A 19,841-nucleotide genomic window follows, 5' to 3' on the forward strand; every position below is an offset into this window, starting at 1 on the left:
AATTTAGAACAACAATCGACACAGCAAAGAAAAAAATCTCTTTTAAAAAGACGAAAATTAAGCACATTTTATAAACCTGGAATAAAATAAAGCACATTTAAGGGCTTTTAAAAAACGTAAATATAAATAAGCACCTTTAAGGACTTTTTTAAAAACGCTACACACCCTGTAGATAAGCCTCTTCTAGTTTCCCCAGGTGGTTAACTTACCAATGTTAGCTTTTCTCACTATTTAGGGAAGTTCAAAATTCGATAGAAAATTAACAGAAACAAAAAAAAATTATCTTCCCTGATAAATGTAAAAAAGTTTATGAATATTTCATAATTGTTGGACAATTTTAATGTATTTTAATGGTGAACATACTATTTTAATGGTGAACATACAAGATAGATAGGTGGTTAGGTAACAAAAGGTTTGCTCCCTTATGTTATCTAGGATTCAAATTCAATTCTTAATAACTGAGGTTAACTTAAACAGGTAGTTAACTTACAAGGGTAGTCAACTTGAGAGATTACACTGTTGTAACAAATGAACAAATCAATCAAGTTGGCAGTTGTATGGGATAGACAGGTCTTCGGATAGAAGCATGTCGTACAATGAATTTCAAAAATCTTTAAATTCTAACTGAATGAATGAGCTATTCATTTTCAATAATGTTACCATTATTTGGTAAACAGNTATATATATCAATGGTGTCATCAGAACACAAAGAAACCACAACCAAAGCATTTCTTTTAACTTTTAATTCTATGTCAAGACTTTGATAATCAGGACTCTTTCTGCAATTAATTACAATTGCTGTAACCTTGAATTGATTGAGACTTTATTATTTCAACCTTTAATTCTTGATTAAAATATTACTGAAATGTGCTCGAGTTAGAATTTTAAAAAATGAGAAATACTTTTAATGTTTCTAATTTTCATACACAGATCCTTGCGAATTTTTAAGTTATAAGAACTTACTTAAATGACCTATTTATCATATTAAAAAAAGAAATTAATTTTTATCATTATTGCTCCTTTTTTTAATTTCAGTTTGGCTAAGTAAATGCTGTTTGTTTATGGTACACCATTTGCAGTTGACAAGTAACACTGACATTGTAATTTCATTCATTGAATCCTAATCAAGTTTTCATTGATTTAGGTTTCTAAAATGTTGTTAAAAAAATGTTAAGAAATAAATTTTCATTTAAAAATGTATGTGTTAACATTTTTTTTAATAAATAATTTGCACCATTTAAGAAACAAACAAAAATAAAATTAAATTACAAACTTTGAAAACTTAAATTGCTAATATGTAACATAGATCCAATTTTAAATTTAATAATTTACCATATTTTTTAGAAACTGATTATTTATTTATTTTTAAAAAAAATCACAATATAGTATTTTATTTTATTTTAAAATAAAATAAAGAATAAGATTTATTAAAAGATATATATACTCATAAAAAAAGTAAAAGGTATTTCAAAATCATTTTTTATTTCAAACCTCATAGCATTTAAATTATTTTAATAATTGATAATTTTGCCAAGATATTAAAAGACTCAATACAAAATAATTCAAACAAAGTGGCATGTTACATGAATATTTGAATTATTTAAATGCAGTGATTGGCAACTTAACTGTAAAGGAAATTTACTAATTCAGGATAAATTTTTCAATACATATAAATTTTTTTACCGCTACCAAAAATATTTCCACAAAGTTGGTATTGGAGTAAGTCGGCATCCCAATAAAAGTTCAAAACAGTTGAAGTAACCTCTGTTGCCGGTATTGAAACTTAATCTGGAGTTCAAATTCAAGTTGGCAGTTGTATGGGATAGACAGGTCTTCGGATAGAAACATGTCGTACAATGAATTTAAAAAATCTTAAAATTCTATCTGAATGAATGAGCTATTCATTTTCAATAATGTAACCATCATTTGGTAAACAGAAATTGTTTTATCAAATGTGTTCAATTATAATTAGGGTTGCAAGTTTGTCAAAGTGCGAATTTTTATACACATTTCCGTGAATTATTATTTTTTTCTAAAATCTGTAACATTTACAAACTGCAATTTGCACAAAAAATTTTTATATTATGAGATTTTTTGGTTTTTTAATTTTCTGCTTAGGTTTCAACAACAGTTAGTACTATTTTGAAGCTAAGAAATTATTAACTGTTGACATGAAAATAGTTCAAAAATAGTCTAAATCATGTCTTTCTATAAATCCTAAATTGATAAGACTCCATAAAGTACAATATATATATATATATATATATATATATATATATATATATATATATATATATATATATATATATATATATATATATAAGAATAAATNTGTCTGGGTTTTTTTTTTTATAGGTTCCTATTTTGTGAATATTAAACATCATATAAAAAAATCAACACAAAAATATGGTAAAGTAAGAGAATATTTTCAAAACTTGTCACTTCAAATAAAAATCATTTATGACAGGTAAATTTCTGTATATTTTTCCCCATGTAAAAAAGATAATTTTGCTAAATTTTGGGCTTAAAATTGCATCCAAATTTAAAATTCCATAAAAGTCATGGTCCATAGTTAAATTTCAACTGGAATTTAATAAAAACATGCATTTAACAATTCTAGCACAAAAAAGTATTTTCATTATGAGAACATTTTTCGACTAGATCATACAGAAAAAAGTTTCACAGAGAAAAAAAATGTTTCATAAAAAAAAGGTCTGTTAGAATAAATTTACAATAGTGCTTAAGTTAATGTTCGAATGTTTAGAATAATGTTCGAATTTCATCTTCCTGTAAAGTTTACAGAGGGAGATCCTCCTTGTTTCATTTTAAAAAACTCAGTAGAAAAAAAAAGAAGCTCGCTGTGATATGGCGTGAACGACCGATTAGATTTACCACATTGCAATATCTGACCATACATGTGATTCCCTTTTTTTTGTAAAAGACATCTGACAAAAAAAAGCTCCTCTTATCTCTAAATTGCAACGAGAACAGGGTTTGCATAAAGACTTGCTTTATTAAAAGTATTTTGTGAAACTTTTGTTCTTCCTAAAATTGAAATTGTGAAGGTATCTCTAAACGGTAGTAAATATACTCTGGACAGGCCCCTGATTTAAAATATTTCATTATTTTGTTTTCATGAGAATCTGCTGTGAATTCGGTAACTTTCTTCTTGTAATGTGACATACCTTGAAAAGCCATTAGCTGTTGCTCTTTTATTTCATTGAAACTCAAATCCCTGGTTCTCTCGTCCTCTTCCATTCCCCAAACATTCGTGGAAGCAGTCACCATTTCAGCACCCAGAAGAGCTTGCCTGGAACAATCATTCATAATTTTTAGCCTCAACAGAATTTCACTCTAGTCTAAAAAATTTTCAGCAACAATTGGACACATGTGATTGTGTTAACAGGAAAAAAAATATATACAGCAGCGACAACAATGCTACCATTCAAGTTCATTAAAAAAAGGGTACATTTATTCTTAAATTTATTAAAGTGTTTTTTTTTTTTTTTAAATTTCCAATGAGCTGCACAATCTGTCTTCCTGTTGAGCAGACCTAGTGCGTTCTCCAGAAGGATCCACTCTTTCAGGACCACCACAATGGGTGAGATACCGTTGACCATGTTAATTTGGAAGTCTAGTTTCTGCCACACTAGATGGCAGCACCGAGACTCTATTTGGATGCTAAAGTGCACTAGGAATTTAATTTTGCCGAAAATGCCAAGGGCCAATAAGGCACTCTAGGGATCTTTCACAAGCCGCATAATCATATGACATGGCCGCTGAGGATTTTCTGCATCCTGAAAATCCGGTGTCAGGGCCAGGGATTGAGCCCGCAGACTTGGGCTCAGAAAGCTGAGAATTTATTAAAGGTTTATGAAACCTTTAACATATACTGAGTGCTTCGACACTTGCACATACCTGCCAACAGGGAAAGGAAAAAATCCAGTAGATTTTATGAAATAATATAAATTTTATGATAATTGTTGCAGAATGTAGGCAAAGGGAATTTTTATACTCATCAAAATAGAAAAACTGCAATTTCCAGTTATGATTGACATTAACCTAAAAATGAAAGAAGTGAGCACAATCCGGGAAATATGGTTCGGGGGAGCGGTCTGACCTAGAGAAGTTTGAACCTTTATTTATTTTTTGCATATTTTGCCAACCATGAGAAAATTTTAAGCATTTTTGGAAATAATTATAAAACTCGTTTGTCAAGACAATTCCATGCTTAATAATAATTTTTAATAATTATGTATTGTTTCCTATTATTCTATTTAATTTGATAATAGTTGGCTAAAAGTGTCAGCTATTTAAAATTGGAATTGTCAGGAACTATTCCACTGATTTTGAAAAAATATTGCCATATAAAATTGCATTCTTTAAAAGGATGTAGAAATTTTTAAACCTACATTAAAATATTTTTCGATTATTTTTATATAAATCAATAAAATTATTAAAAATTGTTTTTTGTATGAAATTATTTTTGCATAAATGAAATGTTTACAAAAATTTTTCAATTCACTTTAAAAGTTCTCAAAGTATGGCAAAATACACAAGTAAAATTAACATTAAGGGATTCAAACTTTTGGGACCCTTTTTTTTCAGACTGTGGCTACCTTCTATATTTTGAGGGTCAGATATCCAATTCAGTCAAAAAAGTGTTTTTTATGTTTGATTTTGTAACTTATCTTATTGTCTACACTAACTGATTACTATATTTCAGGTCATCCCCTTGAAATTTTAAGTTTAAGATCCAGCACATCATCAGTTATTCAGGGTGATTCTTCTTCTTTTTTTTTTGCATCCTGTACACAATAACTTTATTTAAATTTTAGGTTTTGTTATTTCATAAGCTTCAACAAGCTGTTTCAAAAATAATGATGAAACAAATGAATGAATAAATAAAATCTTAGATCCCTTCAAAAATTTAATTTGTTTCATACCACACTTCTTCCATGCATCAGTGATTTTACATGACATCCTAAACCTGATTAGAATTATGTAGGTTTGGTAAGATTTAAATCAACTTATTTTCTTTAAAAAAAAGGATCATTAGTTCAAACGCTTAAAAAATTTATTGAATATGTCAAACACATTTTTATAAAGTATAATTTTATATCTACAGTGATTCCGCCCTTCAGACTTCTGAATCCACTAACGACGTTTCTACTAACAACTGTTCCTATCTAAATTAAGAATTTTCTCTTCATTCATCATTTAATATGCACATTCATATTACTATTTCATCCATTGATAGACAAATCAAAGAATTTTTTAAGAAGAAAATAGTTATATTTGAACATTCAAGAATGATCAAACACCTGCATCAAGGAAAAACAAACAATGCAATGTAACACTGAGAATTATTCCAATTTTCTTTAGCTGCTAATAAACAAGAAGAAATAAATTTTTTATGAGTATATTTTAGTTTCACTATAATCTTGCCAATATGCCACTTTTTTTTTTTTACACTGGAGAATTATGCGCTCCAGGGGATACGTAATAACTTCCTTTTTTGCAATATGGTTTTCAGTGTATTTCATTAATAATGAATGCTTCTTCAAGTGATAAAAGTTGGTTGAATTGATTGTTGAACTTTTCATATATTCACACTAAATTAGAAAATAGACTAGGAGTATAGAAAAGCTGCAAAACTTGCATTTAGTTGCAGAATGTAGAGAGATCACAAATTTGTAGATCTATTGATTGTAGACTGTTAAGAAATTTCTAAAAAAAAAATTATTCGTTCAAGAGAAATAAAAGTTTACAAATTTAAAATATTTTCATAATGATATTTAAAATATTTTTGACACCCAGTGGCTGAGTGATCACATGTCACAGATCCTGGTTAGATCCTTGAACTGGGTAAAGTTGACCCACCCTTTCTTCCCTTCAATGGGTCCATAAAATGAGTACCAAGCATGCTTGGGGACTAAGCACTGAGGGGTTCCACAATAGGCTGACTACTTAACCGGAACATCTGCTCCTGCACCCCAGAGCCCAAGGTGGCTGAGAACTAAGATGAGCAAACTAGGCCCTGGCCCTCTATGGGCTGTTGCGCCACTGAGTTTAATCAATAAATATTTTTAAATTCATAAAAAAACAAATATGATTATTGATAATGCATGCATTAGAAATTAACATAAAAATGTTATATCTAATGTTTTTGTTATTAAATAAAACCAGACTCCAGACAATATATTATAAAAAAAAAATATTTTGGCCAAAAGTTAGGTAAATATTTTATTTATTCATCTGTAAGTGAAGAACAATATGTCTAAGAACAATATATGTCCATGCCAAAAATCCACAGAGAATTCATTCCGAAACTGATCATATATCAATGAGATATCACTACTATTCTTAATTTGGGATTTTTCTTCATTTAAGGATTTTTTTTTTTATTATTAAAAGATGTACACGGCAAATAATAAAAAATAGTAATATTTTTCCTAAAATTGTAACATCAAGAGGAAAATTATCTTTCTTTCCGAAGTGGTAAAAAAAAGAAAAGGAAAACATCTTTAAAAGAAAAAAAAAAACAATGAAAAAGCAAGTAAAACCATAAAAACCAATGTGGAAAATAGGTTTTTGGAAAGGACGTATATAAAGGAATTACTGTGAAAGGTGTGTAGATTAATATTGCAAATAAAACATTATTTTTGATTTCCTCTGTGGTTTGTATTGAGAAAAAAAGTAGCCCTCGTATTACAAAGTCAATATTTAATTTTAGTCATTTCAAAAATAATTTAAATTAATATTTATGTGTAAAAAATATATATAGAAAGGGAATAAATACTAAATGCAAAAAATATGCAAAACAAAGCAAATAAATACCTGTTTCCACCCTCTTCTCTGCCACTGAAGGCGTCATTGATTTGAGTATTCTTATTATTTAGGCCATCAATGAGTCTCTCTCGTCTTTCAAACTCCCCTTCATCCCTTTAAAAGATAATAAGTTAAAAATCTCTTCAACAATATAAATAATTAAATTCATTCAATAAAAAAGCATTTTAATATAATTTTATAAACAGCCTGGCTTACATGTTAACTTCAAATTTTAATTTATTGCATAATCTGAAAGAAATATTTGTTCAAGATTATTGAGTCAAAATGACAAGTTAATTTGACAAGTGAATACTATTAAGAATAAAACTTTACTTCTGAAAAACACACGTTCTTTAAAAGTTCTCATTCTTCTACTCATATTATTTCACCAAATTTTTCGCTTCTTTACACCCAACAATATTTTCTTGAGTACTTTTCAATTTAAATTTGATTTATCACAGTTGATCAAAATCCAAGAGTAAAAAATTTATACAAAAAAATTTAGCTAGATCACCATGTAGTTAATAAAGTCTAACCTATTTCTTCCATGACTAATTCCTAATGGGAATTTTTTTTTTTACAGTATGTGCTATTCCTGTCTTATTACATGCATGGAATGCACAAATTAATTTCATCTATGTAATTGTTCTTTTATATGATAGAAATAGATTTTAATAAAAAGTTATTTTGAGGAGTTAAATAAAACCTTTAGTGTGAATGATGGTAAAATTGCAAACATTCTGCAATAACTATAGAAATTCTTTAAAGGAAGATTTCAAAATATTGTTTTAATAATTTCATTATCTTAAGCACAAACAAACTACTTGCAAATATCTGTTTTTCTTTTTTTCCAAATAATTTAAAGATGAATATTTTCTTAAAATTCTTTCTTTCACATCAATATCTAAAAATTATTTCAAGGGGAACAAATGATACTGCTAATTTAATCAGGGAGCGTAGTCAAATTTTTCAACAAAAAATAAGCACCTTTAAAGCACTTTTCAAGCACTCAAAAAATATTATTAAACACTTTAAAAAATATATAATTTGGCAGGGTTGACAAGTTTCTGACAATTGACGGTTTTATTCGGTTTTAACTGTCATGTCAAAAAAAACTTTTGGCATAGTTTTTGACAATTGTCAAAAATTATGAAATTTTGAATCATGTAAAACGAATGGCGTTTTCCTATGCTACGGACTAACGGTACGCCGAAATAGATTGGGGTTGAATTAATTTGAAAACGTTTAATAGAATCAATACCTCTGGGGGTACTGGATTGGAGATCCATTGTTCTCAGAATCAGGTATAATTACGATCTGTGGATGAATGAATGGATGTATGAATGGGTCCGCCCTATAAACAGGTGTGACGTATGGTGTGGCAGAAGTCAAATTCTTGGCCATAGATGGTGCCATAGGAAAACAAGAACAATTGCACCCACTCTGCGTAAACAGGCATACGTCAACAACAACGTTGAATAGAACAATAAGAAGTATATTTTTGTATAATACATGGAGAAAATTAGCATGGTAAAGGGAAAATTAAGCACTTTTTAAAAATATTCAATGAAAAAAGCACTTTTAACGGCTTTTAAAAAACGAAAATTAAAAATAAGCACCCTTAAGTACTTTTTAAAAATGCTACGCACCCTGTTAATAAAAAAATAATATCTATGTGTAGTAATTCTATTTTGATAACCTTTGGGAAACATATTTATGATAGAAATCATAATTAAATTTATAAAAGAAAAATTATAAGATTGCTAAGAACTCCCTGAACTAAGTGTTCTCTTAAAAATTAGAATTCTTTTTTCTTGTATGACCAAGTTTGTGCTGCCACATAAGAGCACTACTTTAGAGTGCAGAACAATTTAGTAGGCAATTATTCATTTTTTAAATTTTTGAAAACTAAAAATAAGCTACAAAAATAAATAAATTAACTTACTTAAACAAGCTCAAAATATATTATTCTATTATTTAGTCTAAATATACCATAACCAGTCAAAAGTTGTAGTAAGATGTATTGTATTGTATTGTAAAGTGTTGGGATGTTTAGCGTTAAGAAAGCACAAACACAATTGAAATTCGAGCCTTGCTGTGTCTGGTTATTCTATTTCATTCAAATAATTAATTTATACACCCAGAAAGTTCATATTTTATAGTAAAAAAGCTGTTAATTTCAATTCACTTTAATATTATGGAAATAATGTTCGATTAAAATAAAACCTGTAGGCATTCAATGTAAACAGGTATTGACATACATCGTACTAAATACTAGAAGCCATACATAGCTAAATACTAGAATTGATGATCTAAAAATCACTAAATGCCTTAAATAGAGATTTAAAAAAAAAAAAATACATATGCCTTAAAATCAAACAAGAACTTAAATCTGAAACATTCTTTCTTTCTTTTCTTTTTTCAACTTACATAAGATTGTATTATAACATTATTGATATTCTTGAAAAGTTTGAAACTAATGTGAAATGTGAGAAGGAAAAAAAAAGTCTTGTATGGAGAAATCAATATCTTAACGATATTGAGAGTTACAAGATCAGGGTGCCTAGTTAATTCTTTCAACAAAAAATAAACACCTTTTAAGTACTTTTTAAGCACTTAAACTACATTTTTAAGCACTATATTCATTAACAAAATGCAAAATAATTTTCCAAGATTTTACATGATCATGATAAAATAACCAGTTTCTGACAAAGAACTCCTTTCTTGATTATTATTAGCCATTATTAGGTGCTCGAATGATTTTTTGCTTCGATATCAGAGGGTGGAAAATGAAGCCTGAAATTGAGAATATCTCGCATAATACATAAGAGTGCAATAATCTCGCTGAACCCGGCTCAACAGATGCACATGCGGACTTCCCAGTGTTTCATCAAACATATAAAATGATTGGCACTTTCATACGCTATGGAATGACGTTATGCCAAAATGGATTGTGGTTGAATGAATTGTCGAAACATTGAGTAGAACAATGTGAAAAGCACGGTTTTGCATAATACGTGAAAAAAAATCTCATTTTTCAAAAGGGAAAATGAAGCACTTTTTAAAAACACTCAATGAAAAAAAGCACCCTGGGAATTTATAAAAGGAAAATGGAAAATAAGCAACTTTAGACACTTTTTAAAAATGCTACGCACCATGAAGATAAAAGGAAAAAGGAGAAAATAAAAAAAATTATTAGAAAAATTTCATTAAAAATGGCCCAATACCAAATAAATCTTAAAATTAAAAAAAAAAGGTACTCAAAAAAAGTTTTAATGCCATTCAAGAGAAAGAGTAAAAAAAATTTTTAAAAAAAAAGTGAAAAATTATCAAAATCCGGGATTTTACTATTTACATTACATCTTCGTATTAGTCAAGAAAAAAATGTGAAGAATTATTGCAAGATTAATTGATTAGATTTTTAGATATTAAGTAATCAATTAAAAGTAACACTAATATAATCTGTTGCACAATACAATTTAATACAATAAACATTAAAAATATAGATAAAAAGTTATTAATAACTCATTAATTAGCAGAAATAAAAATAAAACATACAGTAAATCTTTTGAGGCAAGCAATGTTTGCTTTAAGCTTGATAAATTGTCACTGAATTTCTTCATTAATTTCCTGGCCTGAGCACTTGCCTAGACAGTAAAAATAATTATTATTATTTATTACAATAAGTATGAATTAGAAGTAGCATGTTGTTGGCCTGTGACTCCCAAAGCCTATATGGTAAAAAGGAGCATTACAGCCCCTCGACATATTATTAGACACACTATAAAATTCTATGTTAAAATCTTAATTATCAGTTGGTGCTATACAGCTTTAGTGTTCTTACGCGACTGTTTACACTTCATTATGTTCCTGTATCCATTGGTTAACATTGTAAGGCAATACGCTAAAAATAAATACAAATATTAAGTATATAAAAAATCTTGCAAATAAAAATCCATCACATGTATGTTTAAATAAGAAAGTATTGTATATAAACTCGTGCAAAACATGCAATTATTAAAACATTACAAGTGCATCTAATAATTTGGTCTCATTATTATAATATACTAATATAATGATTGATATTATAAATGATTCTATATTTATATAATACATCCAATCATCGAATTAATATTATATATCGTCTAATGTCTTTTGAAGTGACAGGAACAACATAGAATCTTAGAGTGTGTCTAATAATTTGGCCAGGCATTTACTGACTTATTGATTTGATTCTCGCCAAGTTCAGCTAATGTTTGGCTTTACCAGCTACATACTGATACAATTTATACATACATACCCTCACTTCTATATACACCATCTTGTTTAAAATTATTTGTCCTTTGTAGTTTGCCTGATCACTCATTTCTTTCAGACTATTGGTCAGGACAAACTTCAAAAGACAAATAATCTCGAATGAAGACTAGGCATGCCGTTAGTGTACACGCAATTTCAAATAATGAGTCATATTTAACATAATTAGAGAACCTTAACATTAACCCAGCTGAACCACCGTGCCAGTCATTAAGTCAGTAAACAAACGGTGCAATGTTCATTTCCCCATGTAGTCTTCTAGAGTCATAGACCCAACAGATAATAATTGTTCTTTTATGCAATGATCATCCAGAGTTTTTGGGTATATATATATATACAGTGAAACCTCCATTAAGCGGACATTCATGGGACCAAAAAAATTTGTCCGTTTATGAGAGTTGTCCTTTTACGGGAAGGGCACCCTAATAACGAAATTTAACACCGTAAATTGTTTTTAGAATATTCTCAACGATGTAGAAATAATTAAATAATATCTACAAGGATACTGTAAATATCTACAAGAAAATTTATTTAAACAATAAGAAAGATAAAAAAGAATATATAAAGAAGTTCGATATAAATACATAATTCTGGATGTAGCTACAGATAAATAAATATAATTTTTCTATTAGCATAGATACTGAAGTTAGACATATGATACCAAATAGGAGCGTACTGTCCTCAGTCCGTTTGAACTATTAGATTCACATTCCCTTACACCTACTTATCATTTGATAGGGAACACGGTTAATACCTTCTTGTAAAATAAACCTCCCATGATTCACAGAAAAAAAAGTAATGCATACCTGTAAGTCATAAGGACCTATGGAGATGATTATTCACAATTGATCAGCTATCAAGTGTCTGAATAAATGTTTCATTTATATAAACACCTCAAAGATTATACTTCTGTTCTCTTTTTTGTACCCCAGTTGTGTTAAATAGAGTCTTCAAATTGATAAGAAAATTAAAGAAATTTTCAATAGGGAAGAAGAAGTGAGAGAAGTCATTTCAACTTGAGGGGTCTGATAACCTGTGTGATCCAGATGAAAAGATCAAAAGATGCCCATGTCAGAATTATTTCAGGAGTGCAGTACTATTTTCTCTCCTTTCTTTACAAAGATAAGGCAAGGTGACAGGAGAAAGATTGATTTTTCGGTGGTGAAATAGCTTAACAATATTTTTAGTTATGGATAAGGCAAAAAGTTTTATTTACATGCTTTAAAAATGGTGAAAAGTTGAATTTTTTTAGTTTGCAACTTATTTAGAAAAAGTAGTGTCCGGTTTGTAGAGATAAAAAACAACGTTTCAGGATCAAAATGACTGTCCGCGTCCGGTTACGGGAGTGTCCGCTTTGCGGAGAATGTACGTTAATGTCTCAATGTTAATGTAAAATGTCTCAATGTTAAAATATAAGCATTATAGTGGTCATAACTGCCCAATCAATAATTACACATTAAGATAGAAATTACAACAAAAACATATTTTAGTCACATGAGTTCAAAATTACATTAAACTTTAACTTTTTCAGATTTTTAGTTGGATAACCACTTTTTCTATTTTCTTAGTAAGTCAGAAAATTCCTGAAAAATTTCATTTTATTTTGTTTTAAAGGAGTTTGAAATAAAACAGTTACTAGTGGTAATAATTACCCCTAACCAATCTTAGCCAATGGATACGTAGAGCAACCCCATGTGACTAAAGGAATTTTCAACACGAACAACAACATCAAAAAACTAGATAAAATTTAGAAAGGAACTAACCTTACCACTGGCTACGCTATTTTTAGGTTGCTGATTACGATAAGATATCTTTTCCATAATTTTGCTAGCAAGACTTTCACGAGAATTATATGAAGTCATCCTAAATAAAATATACATAAATGAATAGATATTCAGATGAATAGATATTTAGAATCCAATGTGTTGTTTCATATCAAAAACTTTTTTTTACACTACTCATCAAATGAATCTTCTCTTAGTACAGTGTGACTACTAAATATACTGTGACACTTAAAAAAAAAGGAATCTATTTTAAATCTTTAGTAAAGCAATTTAAAAATATTTTGCACAGAGTAAAGTTATAATGCTAAGAATAGTGTTGTATATTCAACAACCTTTGATGAGATACCTGAAAGTGTACTAACTGTGCAACACTTTCAGAATAAGAATTCTGTAATGGTTTGGGCTGTAGTCAGGGCCGGATTAACCTATAGGCACACTAGGCACGTGCCTAAGGCCTACGAAATTCAGGGGCCTACGAAAAACTTGGGAGAAAAAAATTTTTAAAAAAATCAAACGTAGTGGAATCAGAAAAAAAGTTTTGTTTTTCTGATTCCACTGCGTTTGATTTTTTTTTCTTTTCACGATAAATTTCGCACTCAATAAATTCTTTTTATTCATAAATTTTATCATTAGGTTTTTTTTTTAATTCTGTTGATCTTGCCTTGTTCCGGGTTTTAATATTTATGCTAGTGCCTTTTTTAACTATCGTTTCGATAATTTTCAAGTGTTTTGATTTAGATTAATAAGTTTTCCTTTTATTTTATTGTTTCCCCCCCGTTTAATTAGGTAAGAAATATATTGCGGTATTTAATCATTGGTTTTGTTTATATAAGTTAATTTAGGAATTGTAATTATTTTTAAAAAATAAATATGAGAATTTTGTATTTTTTAAACTTGTTTTTCTTGTCTAAACTTGTAAATNACGAAACAACATAGGCTTGGCTCAATCTTTTGAAATTTATTAAGGCAGAACAGTGGCCCCCATCTTCATTAGATCTAAATCTTGTAGATTATAGTGTTAGGGGGATTCTAGATTCTATAATCAATGATAAGCAGCACAGAAGTTAGTGACACTCTCAGAGATCTTTAATTGCGTGAATGGGACAAATTATTTCTGAAAATAATTCATGCCGGCATCAGACAATGACATAAAAGATTATCTTCAGGAATCGATGAAGACGTGTTTGAATTGAATAACAGTTTTTTAAAGTAAACTTCCACTTATAGTGTTCATCATAGTTGTATATTTATTATTTTCTATTTAATACCAGCACAATAAAATTATTCAATATTTTTAACAGTATTTTGTAGCAATTAATATTGCAATAATTAACATAACAATTTTAACTAGCTTTTAACCACTTTTAGACTAGCTGATGTTTTAAAATTTCAACTATAGCCTTGCAAACACAAATTACAACACTCTAAAAAGGGGTTAACAAATTCAATTGCTATTATATCGCCTAATCAAAATTTTGATTATTTTCTGACATAAATAATCTACAAGGCATAAAACCTAAAAGAGAATATAACATGGCATAAAGTTTAAAAAAGTATATTCTTAAGGCAGTAGAATATTTTCTTATCAGCACCTGTTTGCACCAACTACCATGATAAAGGAGTAAAAGAATTTTTGTTGGATACGAGTTGGAGCATTTCTGTAATCATTATAAGACTCTCGTTGTCGCCAAAATTTGCAACTTTCTTGGCACAGGTTAAGATAAGGATATCTTCCTACAAAAAGACTACAGTATGTGATGTTAGTTATATATCACAGCCCCAAATGTACTCCCAAGTCATTCGAAAAACATTCTGCCAAAATATATTATTTTTTCCTTTTAAGTCTACTAGAAAGACTTTTTTTCACCTTTCCTAATGACAAAAATTAGATGAGTGATCTTGCTTTTATATATTAATTTAAAAAAAAAACTATAAAAGGGGGTAAATATAAATGAAATAACATTTAGAATTACGCAACTTGTAATGATCCGTTAGAAATGCAAATAATATATAAAGTAAAGAAACTGAGCATTATTTACATGGACATATCCCCATACGACTTATATAGTACATATTTAAGAATAAAAATAGAAATTGGCACATTCTCACCAAGAATCTTGTCTGAAAGCCATTTTAGATTAATATTTTAGTTCAGAGAAAAAATTAATAACTAGATATTACGTACAAACATCATCTGAGAGAAAGATTTCCAAAAAAAATTTTTAACAAATTTCAATCAATTAACCAATTATAGAGAGACTAATTCGACTTTAGCTGCCTATTTCTGTATTTTCGTTTATCGTAAGAGATTAATCGTAATGTCGTTGCAGTGGAACACCGAAGTAAAACCTAAGGAAAAAAAATTTTGTTGCAGTTGTTGTTTATATTCATTTACGCCGCAATAGAGCTGCACAATGGGCTATTAGCTACAGTCTGTTGTTTTTGTTAATTTACGTCGCACTAGAGCTGCACAGTGCGCTATTGGCGACGGTCTGGGAAACATCCCGGAGGATGATCCGAGGAAATGCCATCACAATTTTGATCCTCGGCGGAGGGGATGGCACCCCCGCTTCGGTAGCCCGAAGACCTGCGCGCGAAGTCGAGCACCTTACGGTAGCACAGTTTAACGAGGACTAATACCGCACATCCTCGGTCCCTACGCAGACTGATTCAAGTGGCCATTTAATTTATTATTTTTTTTTTATCATTTTCTTAAAAGTAAAATAATTGTTGATTCATTCAGAAAAACAATGAAACTGTTCGTACTCAATATCTTAAAATATATGTTAATCAACATAACAGATTCTCATTGACTTATTTTATATACAGTGTATCAGATGGAAAAAGGGAACACCTTGATTAACTTTTCATTAAATTCTGATTTTGTGTACAAAGAGTCAATACCATATTTTTTAAATTGCGAAATTGAACACAAAAACGCGTTTTGTTCTGGAAAAACATACAAGTTTTTCTATAGTTTCAGGTTTTTAATCTTCAAATGCGGAAATAGCTGCAATCTGGAAAATATGGTTCAAAGTTATGGCAAAGAGAGAGATGGAAAGTTTGGGGTCTTTAATTTTAATGTGCTAGTGACTTACGATCGGAGCGAGTGGGGACGGGTTCGATCCTCGGCTGCGGTCAATTTTTAAATTTTTTTTTCTTTTGTTTATTTTACATTATATTACTTATTTCACGAGTTTTTCGATGTAATAAAGGATCCTATGTATAAAAAATATTTTTTTGTTTTGTTTGGGAAAGTTCAAATAATGCTTGAAAACTGGAAATATCCCGGAAAATTAGTTTATTTATATAATATTATTTTTTTTAAACTGGTTTTACAATACTTTCCCGTTAGTTTAGCATAAAAAGGTGTTCTATGTGTAAAATCAATTCTCTTTCTTTGTGAAGGAACGCATAATGGAATAAAAATAAAATAAAATAAAATGGCTGGGAAAAAGGCTCCAATTTAAAGACCGCCTAACTCCCTTAAATATTAAGCTATAATTTTCAAAGTCGGACCGAAAGTAGGCCACTATTAACCAAACAAGCCTACTAAAGTAAAATTTTATAGATAGATTAGGGAGGTCGCAGTGACCCCTTCAGTCTTTTGTTTAGCTAATCGGGAGAGAGTAATTAAAGCTATGTAGTAGCAAGAACTCCGTATAAGCGTGGTCTAACGGCTAAGACCATGTGCTAGTGACTAGCGATCGGAGCGAGGGGGGACGGGAACGATCCTCGGCTGCGGTCAAATTTAAAAAAAAAATTTTCTTTCGTTTATTTTACATTATATTATTTATTTAACGTGTTTTTCGATGTAATAAAGGATCCTATGTATAAAAAATATTTTTTTTGTTTGGGAAAGTTCAAATAATTCTTGAAAACTGGAAAAATCCCGGAAAATTAGTTTATTTAGATAATATTATTTTTTTTAAACTTGTTTTGCAATACTTTCACGTTAGTTTAGCATAAAAAGGTGTTCTATGTGTAAAATCAATTCTCTTTCTTTGTAAAGGAATACATAATGGAATAAAAAATAAAAAATAAATAAAATGGCGGGAAAAAGGCTCAAATTTGAAGACCGCCTAACTCCCTTGAATATTAAGCTATAATTTTCAAAGTCGGACCGAAAGTAGGCCTCTATTTACCGAACCAGCCTACTAAAGTAAAATTTTATAGATAGATTAAGGAGGTCGCAGTGACCCCTTAAGTCATTTGTTTAGCAAATCGGGAGAGGGTAATTAAAGCTATGTAGTAGCATAAACTCCGTATAAGCGTGGTCCAACGGCTAAGACCATGTGCTAGTGACTTACGATCAGAGCGAGGGGGATGGGTTCGATCCTTGGCTGCCGTCAATATTTAAAAATTCTTTTCCTTTGTTTATTTTGCATTATATTATTTATTAACGTGTTTTTCAATGTAATAAAGGATCCTATGTATATAAAAAATATTTTTTTTGATTGGGAAAGTTCAAATAATGCTTGAAAACTGGAAAAATCCCGGAAAATTAGTTTATTTATATAATATTATTTTTTTAAACTAGTTTTACAATACTTTCACGTTAGTTTAGCATAAAAAGGAGTTCTATGTGTAAAATCAATTCTCTTTCTTTGTGAAGGAACGCATAATGGAATAAAAAATAAAAAAAAGATAAAATGGCGTGAAAAAGTCTCAAATTTGAAGACCGCCTAACTCCCTTGAATATTAAGCTATAATTTTCAAAGTCGGACCGAAAGTAGGCCTCTATTTAACGAACCAGCCTACTAAAGTAAAATTTTATACATAGATTAGGGAGGTCGCAGTGACCCCTTAAGTCTTTTGTTTAGCAAATCGGGAGAGGGTAATTATAGCTATGTAGTAGCACGAACTCCGTATAAGCGTGGTCCAATGGCTAAGACCATGTGCTAGTGACTTACGATCGGAGCAAGGGGGGACGGGTTCGATCCTTGACTGCCGTCAATTTTTAAAAATTCTTTTCCTTTGTTTATTTTGCATTATATTATTTATTTAACGTGTTTTTCAATGTAATAAAGGATCCTATGTATAAAAAATATTTTTTTTTTGCTTGGGAAAGTTCAAATAATGCTTGAAAACTGGAAAAATCCCGGAAAATTAGTTTATTTATATAATATTATTTTTTTTAAACTTGTTTTACAATACTTTCGCGTTAGTTTAGCATAAAAATGTGTTCTATGTGTAAAATCAATTCTCTTTCTTTGTAAAGGAATGCATATTGGAATAAAAAATAAAAAAAAAATAAAATGGCGGGAAAAAGGCTCAAATTTGAAGACCGCCTAACTCCCTTGAATATTAAGCTATAATTTTCAAAGTCGGACCGAAAGTAGGCCTCTATTTTCCGAACCAACCGTCTAAAGTAAAATTTTATAGATAGATTAGGGAGGTCGCAGTGACCCCTTAAGTCTTTTGTTTAGCAAATCGGGAGAGGGTAATTAAAGCTATGTAGTAGCACGAACTCCGCATAAGCGTGGTGCAACGGCAAAGACCATGTGCTATTGACCTATGATCGGAGCGAGGGGTACGGGTTCGATCCTCGGCTGCGGTCAATTTTCAAAAATTTTAGTTTTTTGTTTATTTTACATTATATTATTTATTTAACGGGTTTTTCGATGTAATAAAGGATCCTATGTATAAAAAATATTTTTTTTTGTTTGGGAAAGTTCAAATAATGCTTGAAAACTGGAAAAATCCCGGAAAATTGGTTTATTTAGATAATATTATTATTTTTAAACTTGTTTTGCAATACTTTCACGTTAGTTTAGCATAAAAAGGAGTTCTATGTGCAAAATCAATTCTCTTTCTTTGTGAAGGAACGCATAATGGAATAAAAAATAAAATACGATAAAATGGCGGGAAAAAGGCTCAAATTTGAAGACCGCCTAACTCCCTTGAATATTAAGCTATAATTTTCAAAGCCGTACCGAAACTAGGCCTCTATTAACCGAACGAGCCTACTAAAGTAAAATTTTATAGATAGATTAGGGAGGTCGCAGTGACCCCTTAAGTCTTTTGTTTAGCAAATTGGGAGAGGGTATTTAAAGCTATGTAGTAGCACGAACACCGTATAAGCGTGGTCCAACGGCAAAGACTATGTGCTAATGACCTATGATTGGAGCGAGGAGGGACGAGTTTGATCCTCGGCTGCGGTCAAATTTTAAAAAATGTTTTTAGTTTTTTGTTTATTTTACATTATATTATTTATTTAACGTGTTTTTCAATGTAATAAGGGATCCTATGAATAAAAAATATTTTTTTTGTTTGGGAAAGTTCAAATAATTCTTGAAAACTGGAAAAATCCCGGAAAATTGGTTTATTTAAATAATATTATTTTTTTTAAACTTGTTTTGCAATACTTTCACGTTAGTTTAGCATAAAAAGGTGTTCTATGTGTAAAATCAATTCTCTTTCTTTGTAAAAGAATGCATATTGGAATAAAAAATAAAAAAAAAATAAAATGGCGGGGAAAAAGGCTCAAATTTGAAGACCGCCTAACTCCCTTGAATATTAAGCTATAATTTTCAAAGTCGGACCGAAAGTAGGCCTCTATTTACCGAACCAGCCTTCTAAAGTAAAATTTTATAGATAGATTAGGGAAGTCGCAGTGGCCCCTTAAGTCTTTTGTTTAGCAAATCGGGAGAGGGTAAATAAAGCTATGTAGTAGCACGAACTCCGCATACGCGTGGTCCAACGGCAAAGACTATGTGCTAATGACCTATGATTGGAGCGAGGGGGGACGGGTTCGATCCTCGGCTGCGGTCAATTTTTAAAAATTTTAGTTTTTTGTTTATTTTACATTATATTATTTATTTAACGTGTTTTTCGATGTAATATAGGATCCTATGTATAAAAAATATTTTTTTTTGTTTGTGAAAGTTCAAATAATGCTTGAAAACAGGA

The 19,841-nt window shown here is 29.7% G+C and overlaps 1 protein-coding gene across 1 annotated transcript; it reads right to left on the minus strand.

The window, feature by feature from the left end:
* Positions 1-68: 68 nt before the first annotated feature.
* On the minus strand, positions 69-15,183 carry LOC122273332 (syntaxin-8-like). The gene is made up of 4 exons (XM_043057413.2): positions 15,039-15,183; positions 6,841-6,945; positions 3,186-3,310; positions 69-76 (listed from the first exon to the last, which is right to left on the minus strand). Exons 1-4 carry the CDS (start codon positions 15,059-15,061, stop codon positions 69-71), a joined length of 261 nt encoding a protein of 86 aa, XP_042913347.2. The 5' UTR covers positions 15,062-15,183.
* Positions 15,184-19,841: the final 4,658 nt, after the last annotated feature.

Source organism: Parasteatoda tepidariorum, chromosome 9 (assembly GCF_043381705.1).
Source record: "Parasteatoda tepidariorum isolate YZ-2023 chromosome 9, CAS_Ptep_4.0, whole genome shotgun sequence".
NCBI lineage: Eukaryota > Metazoa > Arthropoda > Arachnida > Araneae > Theridiidae > Parasteatoda > Parasteatoda tepidariorum.

Bases quoted from the DNA above. Each gene is read 5' to 3' on its own strand.
- LOC122273332 (XM_043057413.2), bottom strand. From the start codon at position 15,061: ATGGCTTTCAGACAAGATTCTTG. The intron at 6,946-15,038 runs GTGAGAATGTGC...TATCTTTTAAAG, and splicing joins GCTTTCAGACAAGATTCTTG to GGATGAAGGGGAGTTTGAAA. The intron at 3,311-6,840 runs GTATTTATTTGC...TGATTGTTCCAG, and splicing joins AGAGAAGAGGGTGGAAACAG to GCAAGCTCTTCTGGGTGCTG.